Genomic DNA, 19,341 nt, shown 5'->3' with positions numbered 1-19,341 from the left:
CCCACCAAAGGACAAGAAGAGGTAGTCCTCCCATACCTCCTTTACTTAGCGACATCAGGGTTGAAATGCGCTTCTATTAGGGTTCACCTATCTGCCATAGTAGCGTACAGAAAATCACCTACACAAACATCGTTTTTTCAGGTCCCAGTGGTTAAGGATTTCCTTCAGGGATTGAAGAAGGTATATCCCCCTGTGAGAAATCCTTCTCCTCCCTGGGAGTTGAACCTGGTTCTCTCCAGGCTGATGTCTACACCGTTTGAGCCTATACACAAGGCCTCCTTGCAGCATCTCACTTGGAAGGCGGCCTTCTTGGTGGCAATAACCTCTGCTCGCAGGGTTAGCGAGATTCAAGCACTCTGCACCAAGGAACCTTACACTGTGTTTCACCACAACAGAGTGGTAATGAGGGCTCATCCATCTTTCCTTCCAAAAGTGGTATCGGATTTTCATATAAACCAAGCGATTACCCTTCCTTCGTTCTTTCCTAACCCATCGACCCCAGCTGAGAGGTCGTTGCACTCGTTAGATCTTAAACGGGTGCTAAAGTTTTACCTAGAAAGAACGAAGGGCACCAGAAAGACAGACCAACTCTTTGTCAATTATGGTTCAATGAGGACCGGGTTTGCAGCAGCCAAAAGGTCCATCTCCAGATGGATTGTTTCATGTATCAAACTAGCATACCAGCTGGCTGGCAAACCTTTGTTACAATCACCCAAAGCTCATTCCACTAGAGGGAAGGCAGCCACGATAGCATTTTTACATGACATTCCCATGTCAGAAATTTGCAAGGCTGCGACATGGAAATCAGTCCATACCTTTACAAGGCATTATTGCCTAGAGTCTGATTCCAGAGCGGATTCCCAAGTAGGGCAAGCCTCCTTGAGAAACCTATTTGGGTAGAATAAGGCCTACTTTTGGGCCTACGAATGTGAATGTTACCTGTTGGTTCCTTTGCCCGCAGGGATGAGGTGAGGCTCGCTACTCTATTCTAATGCTTATGACTATTGATGAGGATCCCCTGGAAGAGAAGGATTAGTTACTTACCTGTAATCCTAGTTCTCTTCCAGGGGTATCCTCATCAAAGTCATAAGCAACCCTCCCGCCTCCCCGGGCAAAGGGCTTTGTTTATTAAGTAGGAGATGTTTTAACCTGTTACTACCATGGTTTTGTTTTCAGTCTCCGAAAAGAACAACTGACCTAACTGTAACCCCTGAGGCATGATGGGAAGCTAGGGGCAGAGGTGCCTTAAAGGCACAGCGTCAGTTTTGGTACATGCAGCTACAGGGTTAGCTTTTCAGTCTTTTTAGACTGGGTATTTGCAATGCAGCCTGGGAGCTGTATATGCTTACAGTGTGTTATAAGAATTTCTACTGCTTTCTAAGCATTAAAACAGTTTCTAAACAAGCATTGGTGTTGTTTCTCATGTTTCTAATGCTAATACACATGTATGGTGGAAATTCTTCACAGCATATTCCAGCTCTTCTGTTTTATTTGGCTGCAATTGCTTATTTTTATATATATATATATTTATATATATATGTATATGTATATGTGGGGCACATATAATATATTGTTTCCGGGGTCCCGCGCATGGGCGGGAATATTCTAATGCTTATGACTTTGATGAGGATACCCCTGGAAGAGAACTAGGATTACAGGTAAGTAACTAATCCTTCTTAACGTGGAAAGTGGCTTTCCTCATAGCGATTACATCGCTACGGAGAGTTAGTGAATTACAAGCCCTAACTATCCAAGAGCCATTTATTCAAATTCATTCTAACAGGGTGGTGCTTCGCACTAACCCTAAATTTCTACCCAAAGTTGTGTCTCAATTCCATATCAGCCAGACTATTGAATTGCCAGTTTTCTTCCAGAATCCTGAGTCATTGGCGGAGAGAATGCTCCACACCCTTGACGTCAAAAGGGCCCTGATGTATTACATCGATAGGACCAATGATTTAGGAAGACTAAGCAACTCTTTGTCGCCTTTGCACCGCACCACAAAGGTAACCCTATTTCCAAGGCTGGTATTGCTAGGTGGATCTGCTATCTGAAAGCAAAACGTACTCTCACCATTCCACCAAGGGCCCACTCCACCAGAAAGCTGGGGGCCTCTATGGCATTCCTTGGAAACATTCCTTTGGAAGACATATGTAGAGCAGCCACATGGTCTACCACACACACATTTACCAAGCATTACTGTGTTGATGTGCACTCCAAACAGCAGGCAGCTGTAGGGCAGGCTGTTCTCAAAACACTTTTCCAAACTGCTGCAGCTGGCACGGGCAGCCGCCGCTAATGGAGGGACTGCTATGTATTCTATGCACAGATATGAATTCAGCAGCCCACATGCCTCGAACCGAATATGCTACTTACCAGTATGCATCTGTTCTAGGTATGTAGGGTTGCTGACATTCAGATCGCCCGCCCTCCTCCCCGGCGCCTGTAGCAGCTGCAGAATTCACATATACTTCTAGCATGGTCATCATTCACTAAGTTTCACTCCATCTTGGCGACAATGGCTAAAAACAATCTGAGGATGGAGTAGATGCCCATGCGCACTGTAGTCCAGGGGAGGAGCCACCTATCTCGTGATACTTCGAAGACTCTTCCAGGACAACAATGTCCAATCATCCGGACCCAACACTAGGCGGCGATCTATGCACAGATATGAATGTCAGCAGCCCTACATGCCAAGAACAGATGCATACTGGTAAGTAGCACATTCGTTAAGTGAACATAAAGTTGCCTAGAGAATTCAAAACATGCAAATCCATAAACGTATTTTTATTGGTTTAATGCTCAGTATATATTTTGTGCCAATTGTGTAGTGACATGTATTTTTCCTTTAGAACATCGTTATATTGAACTTTTTCTGAATTCAACTGCTGGTGGAGGTGCTGGAATGGGAGCAATTGGTTATGGCCGAGATGGAATGGGTAAGTAGTAGAAATGTAAGTCCACTCTGGCATCTACCCACAAATCTCTTTATTGTTGATGAATGATTTAGTATTTAATTGGGCACCTTCATTTGGCACAAAGCATATTCCCTGCTACTTGCAGAGTCTCAAATATCTGTTTAGCAAGAACTGTTTAACACAAGTTCATCACTGTGTGAATACTCCAAAGTGAGACTTGATCTAGAGACTTTTTTATGTGCAGTACCTTTCTGCATTATTGTGGGGCTCTGCTTTGGACCCGTCCTAGATGTGATGTTACAGCCACCATATCTGTCTCAACCTGCTGACTTCATTCTCGTAGGGGATTTCCATGATAGTCATAAGCGCTCATAGCCTGTAACCACCATGCCCCCCAGCCCCCCAATATGTGGGGACCCTGAGCACTTTAGCCATATACCTTAAGTATTGAAGTTTGCCTTTCTTCGGGAAGGCCTTGAAAAATCACTTAGTCATAATGCAGCCAAGTACGAGGCTACAGTGGCCAGAATTCTTCTTGGAGTAGCAAAAGAACAGGTTGCAATGAAATGCGTGCCTAGTGTGAGAGAGTGCCCTTTTTCTGCCGATTGCCCCCACTTTTTGCTGAATTGCTGATGTGCTTTGAGTGTGCCCTGGGCTCCTGCTAAGAAGGTACCCAGGGCCTATGTTCTTTCCCTAAAACAGCATTGAAGCCTAAACCCAGTTGGCTTCTCTGGCCTCGGGTCCGCCCCTGGTAAATTGTACCCAGGGCACTGTGACCAGAGAGAGCCTCCAAGCGCTGCAGCATTTTTTGTGCCACTCTTAGAGGTCCTGTACCATTACTCTTACATTGCCTCTGCAGGCTGCGTGTTTTGGTGCAGAACCGAGTGAAAAGTCGCCATGGCACATCTGTGTGCCGTGCCTACAACCCACTACCCTGGTATAGGTCAGTCACCCCTCTAGCTGTGTGCACTATACCAGTGGTGAGGGTACAGGTGCATGACCCGTGTACCCCTACTATGTCCATTCTTGGACATTGTAAGTGCAGTGCTGCCATTAAGAGTGTGGTGCTGGGAGTTTGTCATTACAAACTCCATAGCACAATAATGGCTACACTGAAAACTGAGAAGAGAAGTGTGGTATCATACGTCTCAGCACATTAAACCCATACTGATGCCAGTGTTGGATTTAATGAAAAATGAACACAAAGATGCACTTAGAGATGCCCCCTGAAAACTAACCTACTACTAGTATCCAGGCTGAGTGGCTGCTTTCAGCTGCCAACACCAGACATGTCTCTGGACCCCTGGGTCGAGAGCCTGCTGCTGTCTGGGGCCTGAAACAATGCACGTCCTGGGAAAAGGTGCCAGGGCTCCTCCCCCAAGATAGACTGGGTTCACGAAGGGGAAGCTTCAAAAGCCTGCCTCCTTTGTGAGCTTCCCCTGGCCACTTGCTGCTCTCGGCAACTGGTCCCCTCTGGTTCTGACCCCCACTTTGGGCGGAAAAGCTGTGTATAAGAACTGACGTCAGTGCGCGAGGGCGGCGTCTGTGTACTCCGGCTATGTCATCCCGACGCAGACGACTGAAGCGGAGCCGCAGACACCTACCGACGCGCAGGGGTACTGCTACGCAAATTTTTCCGGATCCAGACTGACGCCTGGGGATATTCTAAGGTAAGGAATCTAATACGAACTACTGTTTCTTACAGATATATCGTTACCGAAGGTAAGTAACTTGTGCGTCACTTCATTCGCCCTTCGCGCCATCGTCAACCCGACGACGACCGGCGTCTAGTAACAAGCCCTTCGCCGTCGTCCTCACAACTACGATCAGCGTTGAAGGCCAGAAGCCCTCCGCCGTCAACACGGCGACGATCGGCATCGAGGAACAGAAGCCCTCTGCCGTCAGCTTGACGAGGATAGTCTTCGAAGGCCAGAAGCCCTCCGCCGTCAACACTACGACGATCGGCATTGAGGAACAGACGCCCTCCACCGTCAACAGCACGACTACGATCGGCGTCGAGGCATAGAGATACTTTGACGTCGTCAGCAAGACAATCTACGTCTAGGAATAGAGAATAGACGTAGAGACCAGATCTAGCACTGGCCGAAAATAGACTTCGAAGGAGATCACGTTCGGCGTCGATGGAGGCTCTGTCCGAGCAGGTCATAAGCTTTACGTCGAGACCCGCATCAGTGAGTTCTGGTGGAAGATCTGTAGTTTTAGTGACAGTCAGCGTCACGGCACTCGTTCCACTCCCACGCCGATGAGGAGATGGCTAGGATGAAAGCAGTTAGACCCACTCAAGGCTGTGGGATTGGAAAAGAAAAGAGTTAAAGCGAAGATGGAGACCCAACCAGCGCAAGGGCTACCAACAGAGGGTTCAAATCCCTCCGTGGTCCCAAAACAAGAACCAAGGCAAGTCTCAGTTCCAAGGCTGAAAGTCAAACAGAGGTAGAGAAGGTCATCAGCACCAGTCCTCCAATATGGCCAGATCAGCAGGGAAGCAATGAACACAAACTTCCTCTGGCACCATTGCCCACTCCAGTTGGAGGAAGTGTTTCACATCATCTAAGAGAGTGGTGCATAACAAAAGATCGGTTGGTGCTCCTTATACTGCGCAATGAGTACGCACTACGTTTTCGCGTGCCTCCAAATGACATTCCTCCAAAACTATCTCGCCCTCACCAGCTGAAGTTGCTTCGTCAGGAAGTGGTAATCCTTCTGCGAAAAAAGGCCATAGAAGAGGTACCTCCTGCTCAGCGAGGGAAGGAAGGGAGTATATTCCAGGTACTTTCTTGTGCCAAAAAGATCAAGAACACAAATTCAGACCCAAATTGGACCTTCGATCGCTGAACAAAGTCATCTTGAAGGAGAAGTTTCACATGTTGGTGCTTCATCAAATATGTCCACATCTACAAGTAGTAGATTGGAGGTGTTCGATGGATCTCCAAGATGCGTACTTCCATATACCAATCATTCCACGTCATAACAAGTACATACGTTTCGTGGTAGGCAGCAAACATTACCAGTTCAAGGTCTTGTCCTTTGGACTGAAATCTGCCCCACGAGTCTTTACCAAGTGCAAGGGTCTGTTTGTTTACCCTTACTTAGACGATTGACTGAAGAAATGGCCATCCCCTCAAAGTAAGGAGCGACTTTCAAGTTTGTTTAATCTGCTCCACCGGTTAGGCCTGCACGTGAACATGGAAAAATCGGTTCACAGGCACACTCAGACGATCCATTATCTGGGCTCCACTCTGGATTCAAACATAGAAAGAGCGTTTCCTTTGGAGGAGAGACTTTTCAATGCAGCAGAAATGCGATGCTCTTCTCCATACAGCTCAGCGAACGATCTAGCATGTGGCGTCTCAACTAGGGTCGATGGCTTCTTGCGTTTTTCTCATTCCAAACGCCAGGTTGAGGATGAGGCCTTTGCAGCAAGATCTGGAGGAGCAGTGGGATCAAGCATCAGGTCACTGGGAAGACCGGATTGTGCTTTCTCATGCAGCAAAGTTGTCCATTCTATGGTGGACTCGACGGAAGAACCTCTTGGTGGGAGTCCCCTTCCATTAACCAGTTCCGGCGCGGTCACTGATCACGGATGCATCCCTGCAAGGATGGGGGAGCGCACATGGATTGTCTACAGATGCAGGGCCGGTGGTCCAACAAGGAGCAGTCCTATCATATAAACATGCTAGAGCTGCGAGCAGTCCACCTAGCTCTAAAAGCTTTTTAGCCCTCCATCAAATCCAACTCCATTCTGATTCAAACAGACAACACAACTTCCATGTGCTAGAAATGGGATCCCTGGCTGGCCAGGGCTTGCGCCAAAGTCAGTTGGAGACCACCATTCCCAAGTCGGGGCAAGGGAGTTACACGCCAAGATAACCCCTGCTCACCCTCTAGGTAACGTGACACGAGCAGCAAGGCTAAACTTGGAGGCTATGTAGGTTAAGTGTTTGCGCGCGCTCCCAGCAACAACACCCAAGGCCCACCACAAAGGAAACTCCACACAAGGTTATGTATAAAAATAGCCTTTGTATTATATCAAAACACATTAGATAAAAACACACACTTTACAATGTAACACCAAGTGCGGGCAGAATTTACAGAGGATGTGTACAAGACAGGGCCACCTGGACCCCTGTCAGGAATAGACACTTTTAGAACTTAGCACTGGGTAGAATTAGCACTTAAAACATAGAATAGAAATCACTGTCGCACAAAATAGAAAATAGAGCACACAACCAGTAATCACTGGTAACAGGTAAGTACCACCTACGCAACCCTAACCACCTTAGGAAAAGGTCACGCAGGGAACCAGGACCTCACTAGCACCACCTGTACTAGCAAGAACAACCACCTAAGTATCACAATACCTGTAGGGGTATAAGCACATTACACATGATGCATCACAACATTCAGAGGTGTAGGGGAGGAAAACACATGATGCATAAGCAGACTCATTCGCAAATTCCAGCCACAACAGCTCAAGTCTTTATGCAGCTCATAGGCATGATGGCCTCCTGCATATTCATTGTCCCCATGCCAGACTACAAATGCGTCTATTACAGGAATGCCTAGCACGGCAATGGAACCAGGCTCAGGGACAACTGAAAGACCTAGTGTTGGTAGACAGTCTCACTCACAACTCTCTGCAGTGGTGGAACCCACAAAACCTTTCCAAGGGGCGACTGTTCCAAGAGCCGGTTCCATAACTAGTAGTAACAGCGGACGCATCACTGACAGGCTGGGGAGCCCATCTCCTTCAATACACAGTACAGGGGCTCTGGACAAACAAGCAGAAAAGGCTGCATATCAACCAACTAGAGTTGCTAGCGATATTCCTAGCCCTGAAAGCATTTCAGAAATACTTTTACAGCAAGACGGTGTTGATCCGGACGGACAACATGACCGCAATGTACTATATCCAGAAACGGGGAGGAACGCACTCTCCACAGCTGTCCCATCTGGCACAGAGCATCTGGAAGTGGGCGATTCCCAAAAACATTTTTCTCCTAGCAGAACACCTTCCAGGGAAGGACAACCAAGTTGCCGACCTGCTCAGCAGGCACAGCCAGCAATTACACGAATGGGAGATTCACCCCCAGGTCATTCAACCATTCTTCAAGGAGTGGGGTCACCCAGAAATAGACCTGTTCGCCACAAAAGAAAACTCAAAATGCCAATACTTTGCCGCCAGGTTCCCACATCCATTGTCACAGGGCAATGCGATATGGATGAACTGGTCAGGCAGATTTGCGTACGCTTTTCCCCCAGCACCACTGATCCCGCTGGTAGCACGCAAACTGCGGCAACACTCCCTCACACTAATCCTAGTTGCTCCCACATGGGCGAGAAAACCTTGGTACACGACGTTCCTAGAACTCCCCGTAGTTCCCCATCAAAGACTGCACCTTACACCTCATCTTCTAACTCCGAACCGTGGAGAAATCAGACACCCAGATCCCAACCAAATGAACCTAGCGATCTGGCTCCTGAGGTCTTAGAGTTGCCACCAGATTGCATGAATATCATTAAGGAGGCAAGAAGACTAACCACACGAGGGTGCTATGCAGCTAAATGGAAAAGATTTGTTATTTATTGCAACAATAACCAAATCAATCCATTAGACGCATCAATACAGAACATTGTTACCTGCTGCACCTACAAAGATGTAACTTAGCATACGCTTCAATACGGCTACACCTTGCTGCCATTGCAGCATACCTTCAAAACAGAAAACACCTTTCACTGTTTCGAATACCAGCAATCCAAGCTTTCATGGAGGGTCTAAAAAGGGTGATTCCTCCTAGGCACCCCCTTCCCCAGTCTGGAATCTCAATATAGTGCTTACCAGACTCGTGGGCCCTTCTTTCAAACCTTTACATTCTTGCGAAATAAAATTCCTAACGTGGAAAGTTGCTTTTCTAGTGGCCATCACCTCGCTCAGAAGAGTGAGTGAATTACAAGCGCTTACAATTCAAGAACCTTTCATGCAGGTACACGCCAACAGGGTGGTTCTTAAAACAAACCCTAAATTCATGCCTAAGGTGTATCCAATTTCCATATCAACCAATCAATAGAACTGCCAGTGTTCTTTCAAAATCCAGTCGGTAGCTGAGAGCCCTGCACACACTAGACTTAAAGAGAGCTCTACTTTACTATGTGGACAGAACTAAATCCTTTCGGAAAACAAAGCAAATGTTCGTTGCATTTGCACCACAGCACAAGGGGAATCCAATTTCAAAATCTGGAATAGCCAGATGGATAGTTAAATGCATTCAGATATGCTATCAAAAGGCAAAACGCACTTTAACCATCCCCCCAAGATCACACTCCACTAGGAAAATGGGGGCATCCATGGCTTTCCTAGGAAATATTCCTCTTGAAGACATCTGTAAGGCAGCCACATGGTCCACCATACACACTTTCACAAAACATTACTGTGTAGATGTACAAACAAAACAGCAAGCTGCTGTAGGCCAGGCTGTCCTCCAAACTCTTTTTCAAACTGCTGCAGCTGGCACAGGTAGCCGCCGCTAGAGGAGATACTGCTATCCCCTTTTATTTCTCCGCTATCCTTCTCACTACAAGTAACAGACTAATATCCACCACTGAAATTACCTCATATTTCACCATATTAATTCACCACTAATCCTTTAGAGGCTTCCGGAATAGCGTGCGTCAACAAGCGATACATAAATACAAACCTTGGTCCCCCTCTATCCTTCTGCTATCATTCCATTTCCAAATAACTGACTAACCTATACACCACTTAAAATGTACTTGCATGTTTCACTATACTTGTACAACACTAATCCTCTATGGGTCCCGGAGTAGCGCGCTACCCAACAAAAAAGTGCTTTGACGCCTCGTCAGGGGTAGTAAGCGCTATATAAATGCAATTACAATACAACAAGTGCAATCATCCGGACCCAACACTAGTCGGCGATCTGAGCACAAGATATGAATGTCAGCAGCCCTACATGCCAAGAACAGATGCATACTGGTAAGTAGCATATTCCTCCTTAGTCGCTGAGTCTTCGGGTTCCGACAGGAGCGTCGACAAAGCAAACCGACAAGTTACTGTTGGTGCCCGTTTGCACAGGGTGGTCACTCCTTGACCACAAGGGAGATGTCTTCAGTCTTCCAGTCGATGTGGAACGTCGAAGGCCCACTAGTTTCGTTTCAGAGTTTCTTTCCAGGATAATCTAATGTCTCTAGATACAGATCCTATCTTTATACTAAACTAAAGGGCTGGATTACCTGCTAGGTCCCTCCTATGGGTGGAACCTGAGAAGGGGGTGGTTAAACCCCTTTCTCTTAATCCAGTTTCAGGGCAGAGCTGGTGCTGGAGTGCCCCAGCAACCGGTTTGAACCGGGCTATGCATGGAGCACCTTGTGTTCCCCAGGCAGTGTCTGGAAAAGCATCTTTCCATTGAACCCACCCTGCCCCAATCCACTACAGGCTGTCTGGGGAGGTGCCAGCCCCTCCCTTGACTGGAAACCTATTGTCCAGGCCTCCCCTGCCGCAGTTTCGTCCAGCAGCAGGAGGTCAGACTTGTGTCTGTGGCAGCAGCATCCATTTTGTGATGCTGAGGCTCTGTTTAACTTTAACCGGGTAAAGCAGTAACTACATGTCTTCTCCCTCTAGAAGGGTGGAATGCTACCCCCGCCGCCAGGACTGGCGGGGGGGGGGTAGTATTTCAATGTGTTTGACACCTTAAACAACATGTTGTGATAAAGCCAAGCATTAACCGCAAGAATTATAATGCACTTAAGAATATATGGTATGGCTATATCATAGAACAGCTATAAGGACATGGTTCCGAAAGCTGCAGACAGGCTCAGCTCATGCTAGAGCACCATCTCACATAAAACCAAGCACTCTGCCTTCAGGATTGTCAAGGCCTGCCATAGGAGTGACTTATAGGTAGGTATATATATTTGTCTATATATAAGGGTAGATATAGGAATACTATATCTACGCAAGGGGTGATTACACCACCTTGTCCAAGCTGAGTGTTCAGCCTGTGGTGTCGGTTTGGATGGCCAGCCAGGGGTTGCATAATTCATGCTGCAGCCCCTGGTGTAGGCCTTGGATGCACCTATGCCCTGGGTACCTATGGTACACTATACAGGGGCTCACAAAGGTGACCCAATACCCAATTAGGTATGTACCTGAAGTACATGGTATGAATTTAGAGAACAGCTGGGCTGTGGGTCTGATTAGCAGGCCCACAGCCACACTAAAGTCGAAAAACAACCAGAGTGTTGCAGCAAAAAAGTGGGGGTGACCATAGGAAGCAGACCCTACTCTCCAACACACAGTGCCTGTTTATATTTATGTTGCTACGGGTTAGCTTTTCAGCTGTTCTATGCTATGTTTCTACAATGCAGCCTGTGAGCTGTCAATGCTTTTAGTCCTATCTGAGGGGTTGTGCTAAGCAATAATAATAATAATAATAATAAAACAGTTTTCAAACATACTTTGCTGTTTTGTTTTTCCCTGTTTTAAGGTATTATTTATAATATACAAGGGAGTCCTTACAGCATTACTCAGCTGAGTGTATGGAAGGCTGCATTTACGTTTTATTGTGTGTGTGTATATATAATATACTTTCACATGATTGTGTTTCCGGGGTCCCACGCATGGGCAGGAATATTCTAGTGCTTATGACTGATGAGCATACACCTGGAAGAGAACTAGGATTACAGGTAAGTAACTAATCAATCTTCCAGTCTGACTGCAGGGGATAGTCGTAGGTAAGGCATCTGCAGCCTGGTAGTCTCTATCATATAGGCCATTGCCAAAGGTAAGTAACTTGCTTCTCACTGCCTGTCTGTGAATAGATCATTAACACTGAATTTCTCATCCTCTAATAAATACTTTTCTCCAGTATTGGTGTCTTTCATAGATTCACATGCCTGAATCTTTCCCCGTCGTCTGAGTGGGAGTCCTACGGTATATATAAAAAAGCAATAATATGCCTATAATAAACCAAAAACCTTGGTAATAACCAACCAGGAAGTACAGTAGCCCTAAGCTACAGTATAAAACAACCTCACACTCATGACTATCCTAGTCATTATGTATAGACCAAACTGCAGCCAATCAGGTGACGGCACCCACCAGAATGTTCTCCCCAGAGGCTCAAGCTCTCAGATTTTATACTGCACGTCGTGTGAAGGGAGTCTCCCTGAGCTCTGCTCAGTTCTTCACAACTTGATTGGTTTTTTCCTTCTCAATGAGGTCATCTTCTAAAGCCCTCTTTAGACTTTGTGAATCGTGTGGAAGCTTAGGCTTTTTAAGGAAGATCCCCACAAGAAATGTTTTTATTGTCTATATCCAGATCATGAGGTAACGGAGTGTAAGATCTGCAGACCCTTTCCTCAGAAGACCCTCTGAGACAGAGAAGGTAGTCTTCTCCTGTGGCTGCAGAAGATCAAGAACCTGGATAACCCTCTTTCTGAGGTAGGAAGTATAGCTTCGGGATCTACTATGTCCTCTAGAAAGAGGAGAGCTGAGGTTGAGATTACTTCTCTTAGGGCAAAGGTGTTGAGAACAGCCCAATCCACTAAGGGTTGTGGTATGCCTTCGGCTTCTACTTCAAAAAAGGCATCTCCACCTTTTAAATCTGGTCCTGGAACGCTCCTGAGAGTCTGGAAAATCTTCATCTTCCAAGGGACTATCTCAAAAAGATTAACCTCTGAAAATGACTGTCGACGACGGCCTCTCCGTCAACTAGTATCACCGGCGACTCATCTTCTACGTCGACTATTACCTACTCATCGCCAAAGATGGTAATGTCTTCAATCTCTTCTCCGTCGACCCTGGGCTACATAGCAGTTAGGCCCATTTCGTCGACGACGGCAATATCAGCGATCGCCGACGCACCATCATCTGCGAAGATTCTTAAGGTCCCATCGACAAGCGCATAGTCGAAGCATACCTCAACAACGCACATTTCGTCGACTAAGGTCAGCCAGTCGACGAAGACCGCCTTACAGTCGACGGTCCCATCATCGACGAAGAGTACATAGTCATCGACTAAGCCCACCATCGACTAGGAATACCTCGTCGTCGACTGCCACATCGTCGACGAAGACCACCTAGTCGTCAAGAACATCGTCGACAAAGATTGCCTCGGTGACAAAGACATCGTCGAAAACATCGTTGACTATGAAAGTCCCTTCAAAGAAGGTTACTGTCCCGTCGACTGCCGCTATGGTTACACCTTCTCAGTAAATGGCACCGTCGACGGTTCATACACAAGGAAGTGGCCTGGTCCAAAAACTGTTAGTGTGCCGTAACTGAACTAGAACCCTAAAACCATTAGTAACTCTAGAAGTGATAACCCTGGTCTGGTAAAGAAATTCCCATCAGCCCACCCATTTGGTGGAGTGTCGTCATGTGGGAGATGTCATCAATCCGGATCTCAGACAATGCACCTAGTAATGGTGCGGAGATGGATTATCTTGATGTAAAACCAAACCACTGGGCTTCACTGGTGATGCTAATGGGGTGCAGTGCAGGTGAAACAAATAAGTGAAAAAGTGAGAATAAAATTGACTCTAAGAACCAAAATTAGGTTTAATCAGTATGGTGCTAAGGTCAACATTAAAAATGCCAAGATAGTTTGAAATGATAACTATATGTAGGCAAAGTGAGTGGAGGTTGACATGTTTCAGCTAAACTGACTATTGGTCTAAGCTTTCTTCAGTACCATTGGGAAACTGCGACTGCAAATTAAAACAAATACTTGGTGACTGTGCACGCTATATACACTGGATAAATCCTACCAGTTCATCTGAGCCCAGATGTATACTGGAGGGAATCCAGAATCTGCAATATCTCCCAGCATTGTGTGGGAGTACGCCTCACCTCACCCGGCACCCACTCGGGAGGAACGAGGCCCCGCTCTGTCCGTCGGTACCTCTACAACAGCGTCCGTTGACGCCTCCACTCATTATGTAAGGAGTTAATAGTCTGGTCTGCTGCGTCGTTGGCAGTTTCATTGCCATCACCGTCTAGGACAGCTTCCTTATTGGAAAGACCGGGTTCTCCTTTAACATTTTTTTCCCTGCTGAAGTTACCAGAACAATTGTTAGACTGAGGAGGATGAAGAGGATGAGTTTTCGTGCAGCCAGAAGTCCATCGGAGCTGCTTATAAAGTACCAAGATGAGGACCAAGAGGAAGAACAACAGTTTCTTGAACCTAAAGGTCGGGCTCCTACCTCTGGACATACGGCACAAATGCCGTTAGATCTCCTCAACAATTTACAATACATGCTAAACTACTACCACCGGTTTCCACCATCCGAAATCACGCCTTTGTACGCCTATGCTTCAAGCTTCTGATGTAAATAATTAATTTACTCTCTTAATTTCTATGCAGATAAGTACTTAATCAATAATAACTCAATCGAAATGAAGGAAAACAGAGTCCGTGGTGTAAGAGTTTCTAAGGGTTTTATTCCTCATAAAGGAATCAGGATATCATGTTCTGACCACCACACAGGATGTCAGAAGGGATAGATGAGCGCGCCGTCGTTTATTGACAATACATAGCTTATATACTTGATTTACATCATAAGGTTCAATGTAAGAGGCGTAACAGCTGAGAGAAGACAAGATAACAGTATACACGTGGTGCTAGTACATCATCAAGAGGCGTAAACTAGGCGTGAACTAGGGTGTGTGCTAGAAACGTCACTGATAGGTGACGCAAGTGGGTGGCACCAAGGGGTGGTGCTAACAGAATGTTGCAATGTCAGCAGAAATCGGAAGCTTGGATGCGCGCGCAGCTGCATGACGTGTGATAGACGGGGTGCAGGGGACTTGACATTTACACTGGCGGAAAGAGACAGAAGTCTGGCATGTCAGATCAACTTGTGCTTCTATCATATCTGATATCTGATGTTTAGGAACTAAGCTATCTGGGCAGAAAGGTCTCTAGAGCAGAAGCTATTCTATACTTGCTGTGAGTGCGTGTATAAGCGCCTGAGTGTCTGTATGAGAAGCGTGGGGGCATGGGGCCTTCCATGGAAGCATGGCAACAGAGGCTATGAATTACTTGCATAAAGACAGGTCGGCCCTTTAGCCCTGTAGCTGGGGAGGGATGTTTACTGAAGCTAGCAGGCTGGAATGTATCTTCGGAAAGGAAAACAGATAACTCGAAGGTTATAGTCAATCTTGGCAGGCAGCAGGCTGAGCTGAGCACGGAGGGCCGCGCTAGAAGTAAGTCAGAGTTCACGGGTACGGGGGCTGCTTGGGCAGAGGCCCTCGCAGTCAGAAGCCAGAAAAGAGGCTCGGTGGCAGAGATTCAGGGCCTACTTTCAGCCAGGCTGAAAAACGTAGGAGTACACTTCAAAAAGACGTTGGCATAGCATACTTAGGAACGGACCATCAAACCCATTCATGGTGGGTCTGAAAGAGGACAAGTTAACGTTGGACGCAAATGTATTTGCGTCTTCATAGCTGGTACAGGAGGGAAGTTACATGCACTTTTAACTCGTACATGGAGTCGGTGGGGTACTCGCTAGGGAACACAACATGACCATAAAATTTATATTACCTCATTCCCTCCTTGTTCCCTACGGACCCTTCATGATATATCGATCCTCATAAATCGATCAGTTTGTTCTTGTAACATTATATGTTCGTCTTTCTTTCTTTGACTGTTTGAGAGGCAACTGGAATGCTCAATGCAGGATGTGGCACACAGTCCACATATCGCTGGCCCACACTGCAGGCACAGGCAACAACTGAATACTATAACAAGGCCAATGCCTAGGAACGATAAGATCTTCCATCCCCAAGCTGTTAACGTAGTCCAGAACCAACCGGACCAAGTCCAGGTGCCTGGATTCTGATGTATCTGATTTGCAATTTTATGTAAACGGGTGATAGCTTGATAGACAGATGGTGCGTTTTGTGGAATGAAAACACAGCAACTTGACCCGATGACCTTACAAGCTCCACCTCTATCTGCCAAGATGACGTCAATCACAAGACGATTTTGAAGGACAACAGTCCGTATAGCAGACTGCTCCTCTGTTAAGTTACCTAGAGCGGAGGCAGTTTCGTTCACTACTGCTTCGAGTGTTCTCGTTAATCTGCGTATTAATTTACTGTTTTGGACAGGTCCTAGGAAGAAAAAGAATCCTTTATTGAAATCAGTGTACTGTTCCCATGCCGTTTCTGTGTAGTCGACAAGGGGAATATCTCTTTTGGGTCTATTCGGTGCTAGATTCGTATTTCTATGGTAATCAGGAGGAGCTAGGAAAACAGGTGGCAGAAGGAATGCAATGTAACAGGTACCATCCCAATCTGGGGGCAAACGTATGTATGCGGTATGACCACAAACAAAGTAGGAATGACTGGTAGCTTTAAAAGACGATTTACCATGGTCACTGAACTCGACCACAGTAGTGCATTTACTATGACCTACGTGTACTGAACCTTTCTTGCTAACACATAATTCACCTGTGACTGGTAGTACTAACATATGGGGCAGAACTGGAGCAGTTTCAGATTCAACAGTGAGGATCATAAGGCTAATTGTGTAATTACCTAATCCATATACTTCATTTTCTAGATCAGTTCCTATTCGAGTGGGAAGTCCTTCTTGATCAGGATAACAGACGTTGAGCAGGACTAAGTTCAAGTTTCCCCAAACCCAGCCCCCATCGAAAACAGCAATATCAGGATCTAAAGAATTAATTATTTTAAACCATGCTCCACAGGAGCCATTGTGAGTGAATGGGTACGGAAAGAGAGGCAGAGCTCCCTTGTAATTCTGGTAGGGAGGGAGTCGACCACATATCCAACAGTCTGTAGCATTACTTGTCTGATGGGAATGGTGTAACATACTAATGAATGTATTGTTGCGCAGCGCAAGTCTGTAAGAGAGTTCATGTGCGGGAAGTTCACTAAAAGTGTGTTCAGCAGAGACATTGTAAGCAGATTGTTCACGCCTGAAAATAGGCCAGTACATAGGAAGCAGAATGCTGGCAATAATAATTAGAATACTCAGAATGAACATGATTATTAGTGTCACTATGCAGTGACTACGAAGTGATTTGCAATATGTTCTTCTCTTTTCCTCTCTCTCTCTAACTCGATCTAGGGGATACATGTCAGAAACTATTTAACCGATTCACCTAGGGGAGGACTTAAACAATTAAACTGTCTGACTTGCTAGATCGAAGCTTCATACGGTAAAGTTCTTGAGGAGTCTTTTCTCTTTTAGGCACAGTAACGTCTTGTGCTTCAACACAGTCTTTGGTGGGGGTGGACGAGTCAGAGTCCTGTTTCAGTCCGTTTTTTAGTTCATTGCATAGTTTGATGTGACTCGTGTGGACCCACCCCTTTCTCCCCTCGATTTTCACGGCGGTCCTGGTGGTAAGCAGAACGGTCTTTGGAGACTTCCAGCGGGGCTCCAGCGGACTTTTCCGGTCGAAATTCCGGACGACTACCAGGTCCCCTGGACGGACCTCATGCGCCTTTACATCGGTGTTGTCAGGGAAGGCTGCGGCAACCTGTGAACGACATGATTGGAGTGCAGACATCAAGGAGGCAAGGTAATCTGTCAACATGTTACAATCAATATCAGTGATCTTTTTCGGAACGGGCGTCCCCCACATATTCGGCGGTCCGCCAAAGACCACTTCGTACGGGGATAGCCCTGATCTCGAGTGGGCGACCATTCTCATGTAGAATAGTGCCACGGGCAGGGCGACTATCCAGTCGACCCCTTTTTCCTGACAGATCTTGGCAAGACGGATTTTTAGTGTCTGATTATGCCTTTCTACAAGGCCAGCTGCTTCGGGATGTCGGACACAGTGGAACCTCCACTGATATCCTAGCAAGAGGGAAACTTGTCTCATCAGCTCGGACGAGAACGGCTGTCCGTTATCTGAATACACGACACGGGGCAAACCGTACCGTGGGAAGAATTCACGAACCAACTGTCTGGCAGTGGTCGGAGCAGTGTAGTCTGGGACTGGGTATGCTTCGGTCCAGCGGGACAGAGCACAAACAATTACAAGGACATACTTAAATCCTCTACAGCTATTCATCTGGATATAATCCATCTGGAGGACTTCAAAAGGGTGATCGGGAGGATGAAATCCACCTTGCTCAACAGGGACGCTTTTACCTGGATTGAACTGACAACAGATCATGCAAGTACGCACTTTCTGTTTTGCTGCTGCTCGTAAGTGTTTGTTGTACCAGAGATTCTGTAAACTGTCTAACATGGCTTTCTCTCCAAGATGGGCAGGACTATGTGCTGTATTTATCATGACTTGAACCATTGAGTCGGGGAGAAACCATATAGATTTTCCCTTCGTCACCCAACCTCGATCTGTCTGAATCCCTCCTAGTTCAGTCCATTTCTTTATCTCCTCTGGAGTAGCATGTGTCTGGATATCAATTACATCTAGGGCGGGATCTCTAACTGCCATACACTGGGTCTGGACTATTGTCTTTGTCACATCAGTAGTCTGGGTGTGAGTCAGTGCTGTATGTTTTGCTGTCTGGTCTGCCAGGTCGTTACCCTGGGAAACAGAATCTGTGACTTTAGTATGTGCCTTACACTTCATGACTGATATGCCCGAGGGCAAATGTATTGCTTCTAACAGTGCTTGAATGAGGGGGCCATGTTGTATCTTGGCCCCATGAGAAGTCAGAAAACCTCGTTCTTGCCAGAGGACTCCGAAGTCGTGTACAACTCCGAAGGCATAGCGGGAATCTGTGTATATGTTAACATTTCTGTTCTTGGCTAGAATACAAGCTCGGGTCAGAGCGATGAGCTCTGCCGCTTGAGCAGACAGTGTGTCAATACGATGTGTTTCTTTAATTTCAGTTTCAGTGGTCACGGCGTACGCGGCCACTAATTCTCCTGTACTTGTTCTCATGCATGAACCGTCCACATAAAGTGTCAGGTCTGGATTTGTCAATGGGACATCTGTTAAGTCTCGTCTAGGCTTAGTTACTGCATTAATTATTTCTATACAATCATGCGGAGCTGGATCTGTCATAACTGTAGGTAACAGTGTTGCGGGGTTCAGGATGCTGCAACGTCTGATTTCTATGTGTGGCTGGAATAGTGTTAATTCATAACCTGTCAGTCGTGCTATAGTTAAGTGTTGAGTCTGGGTTCTGTTTAACAAAACCTCTACAGAATGTGGTACTTGAACTGTTAACTGATGACCTAAAACAATTGAATCACTTTGTCTTATTGCTAACGCTGTTGCTGCTACTGACTTTAAGCACGCAGGGAGTGCTTGAGCTACTGAATCCAATGTACTAGAAAAATAAGCACAAGGCTTATGTGAACCTGCTTGGTCTTGAGTGAGGACAGACAACGCTGTGCCATCACGTTCTGTAACAAAAAGTGTAAACGGTTTGCTG

At 46.3% G+C, this 19,341-nt stretch overlaps 1 protein-coding gene across 2 annotated transcripts in view; it reads left to right on the top strand.

The window, feature by feature from the left end:
• The window catches only part of HNRNPH3 (heterogeneous nuclear ribonucleoprotein H3), a 147,660-nt gene that overhangs the window by 74,566 nt on the left and 53,753 nt on the right, over window positions 1-19,341 (top strand). For both annotated transcript variants that reach the window (XM_086922158.1, XM_086922157.1), the window contains one exon: window positions 2,853-2,939. In XM_086922158.1, coding sequence (XP_086778284.1) covers window positions 2,853-2,939 — 87 coding nt within the window. The remainder of the gene's footprint in view (window positions 1-2,852; window positions 2,940-19,341) is intronic.

Source organism: Lissotriton vulgaris, chromosome 5 (assembly GCF_964263255.1).
Source record: "Lissotriton vulgaris chromosome 5, aLisVul1.2, whole genome shotgun sequence".
In the NCBI taxonomy this organism is placed as follows: Eukaryota; Metazoa; Chordata; class Amphibia; order Caudata; family Salamandridae; genus Lissotriton; species Lissotriton vulgaris.
Note: the sequence above shows the minus strand (reverse complement) of the source record. Positions and strands in the feature narration are given on the sequence as shown.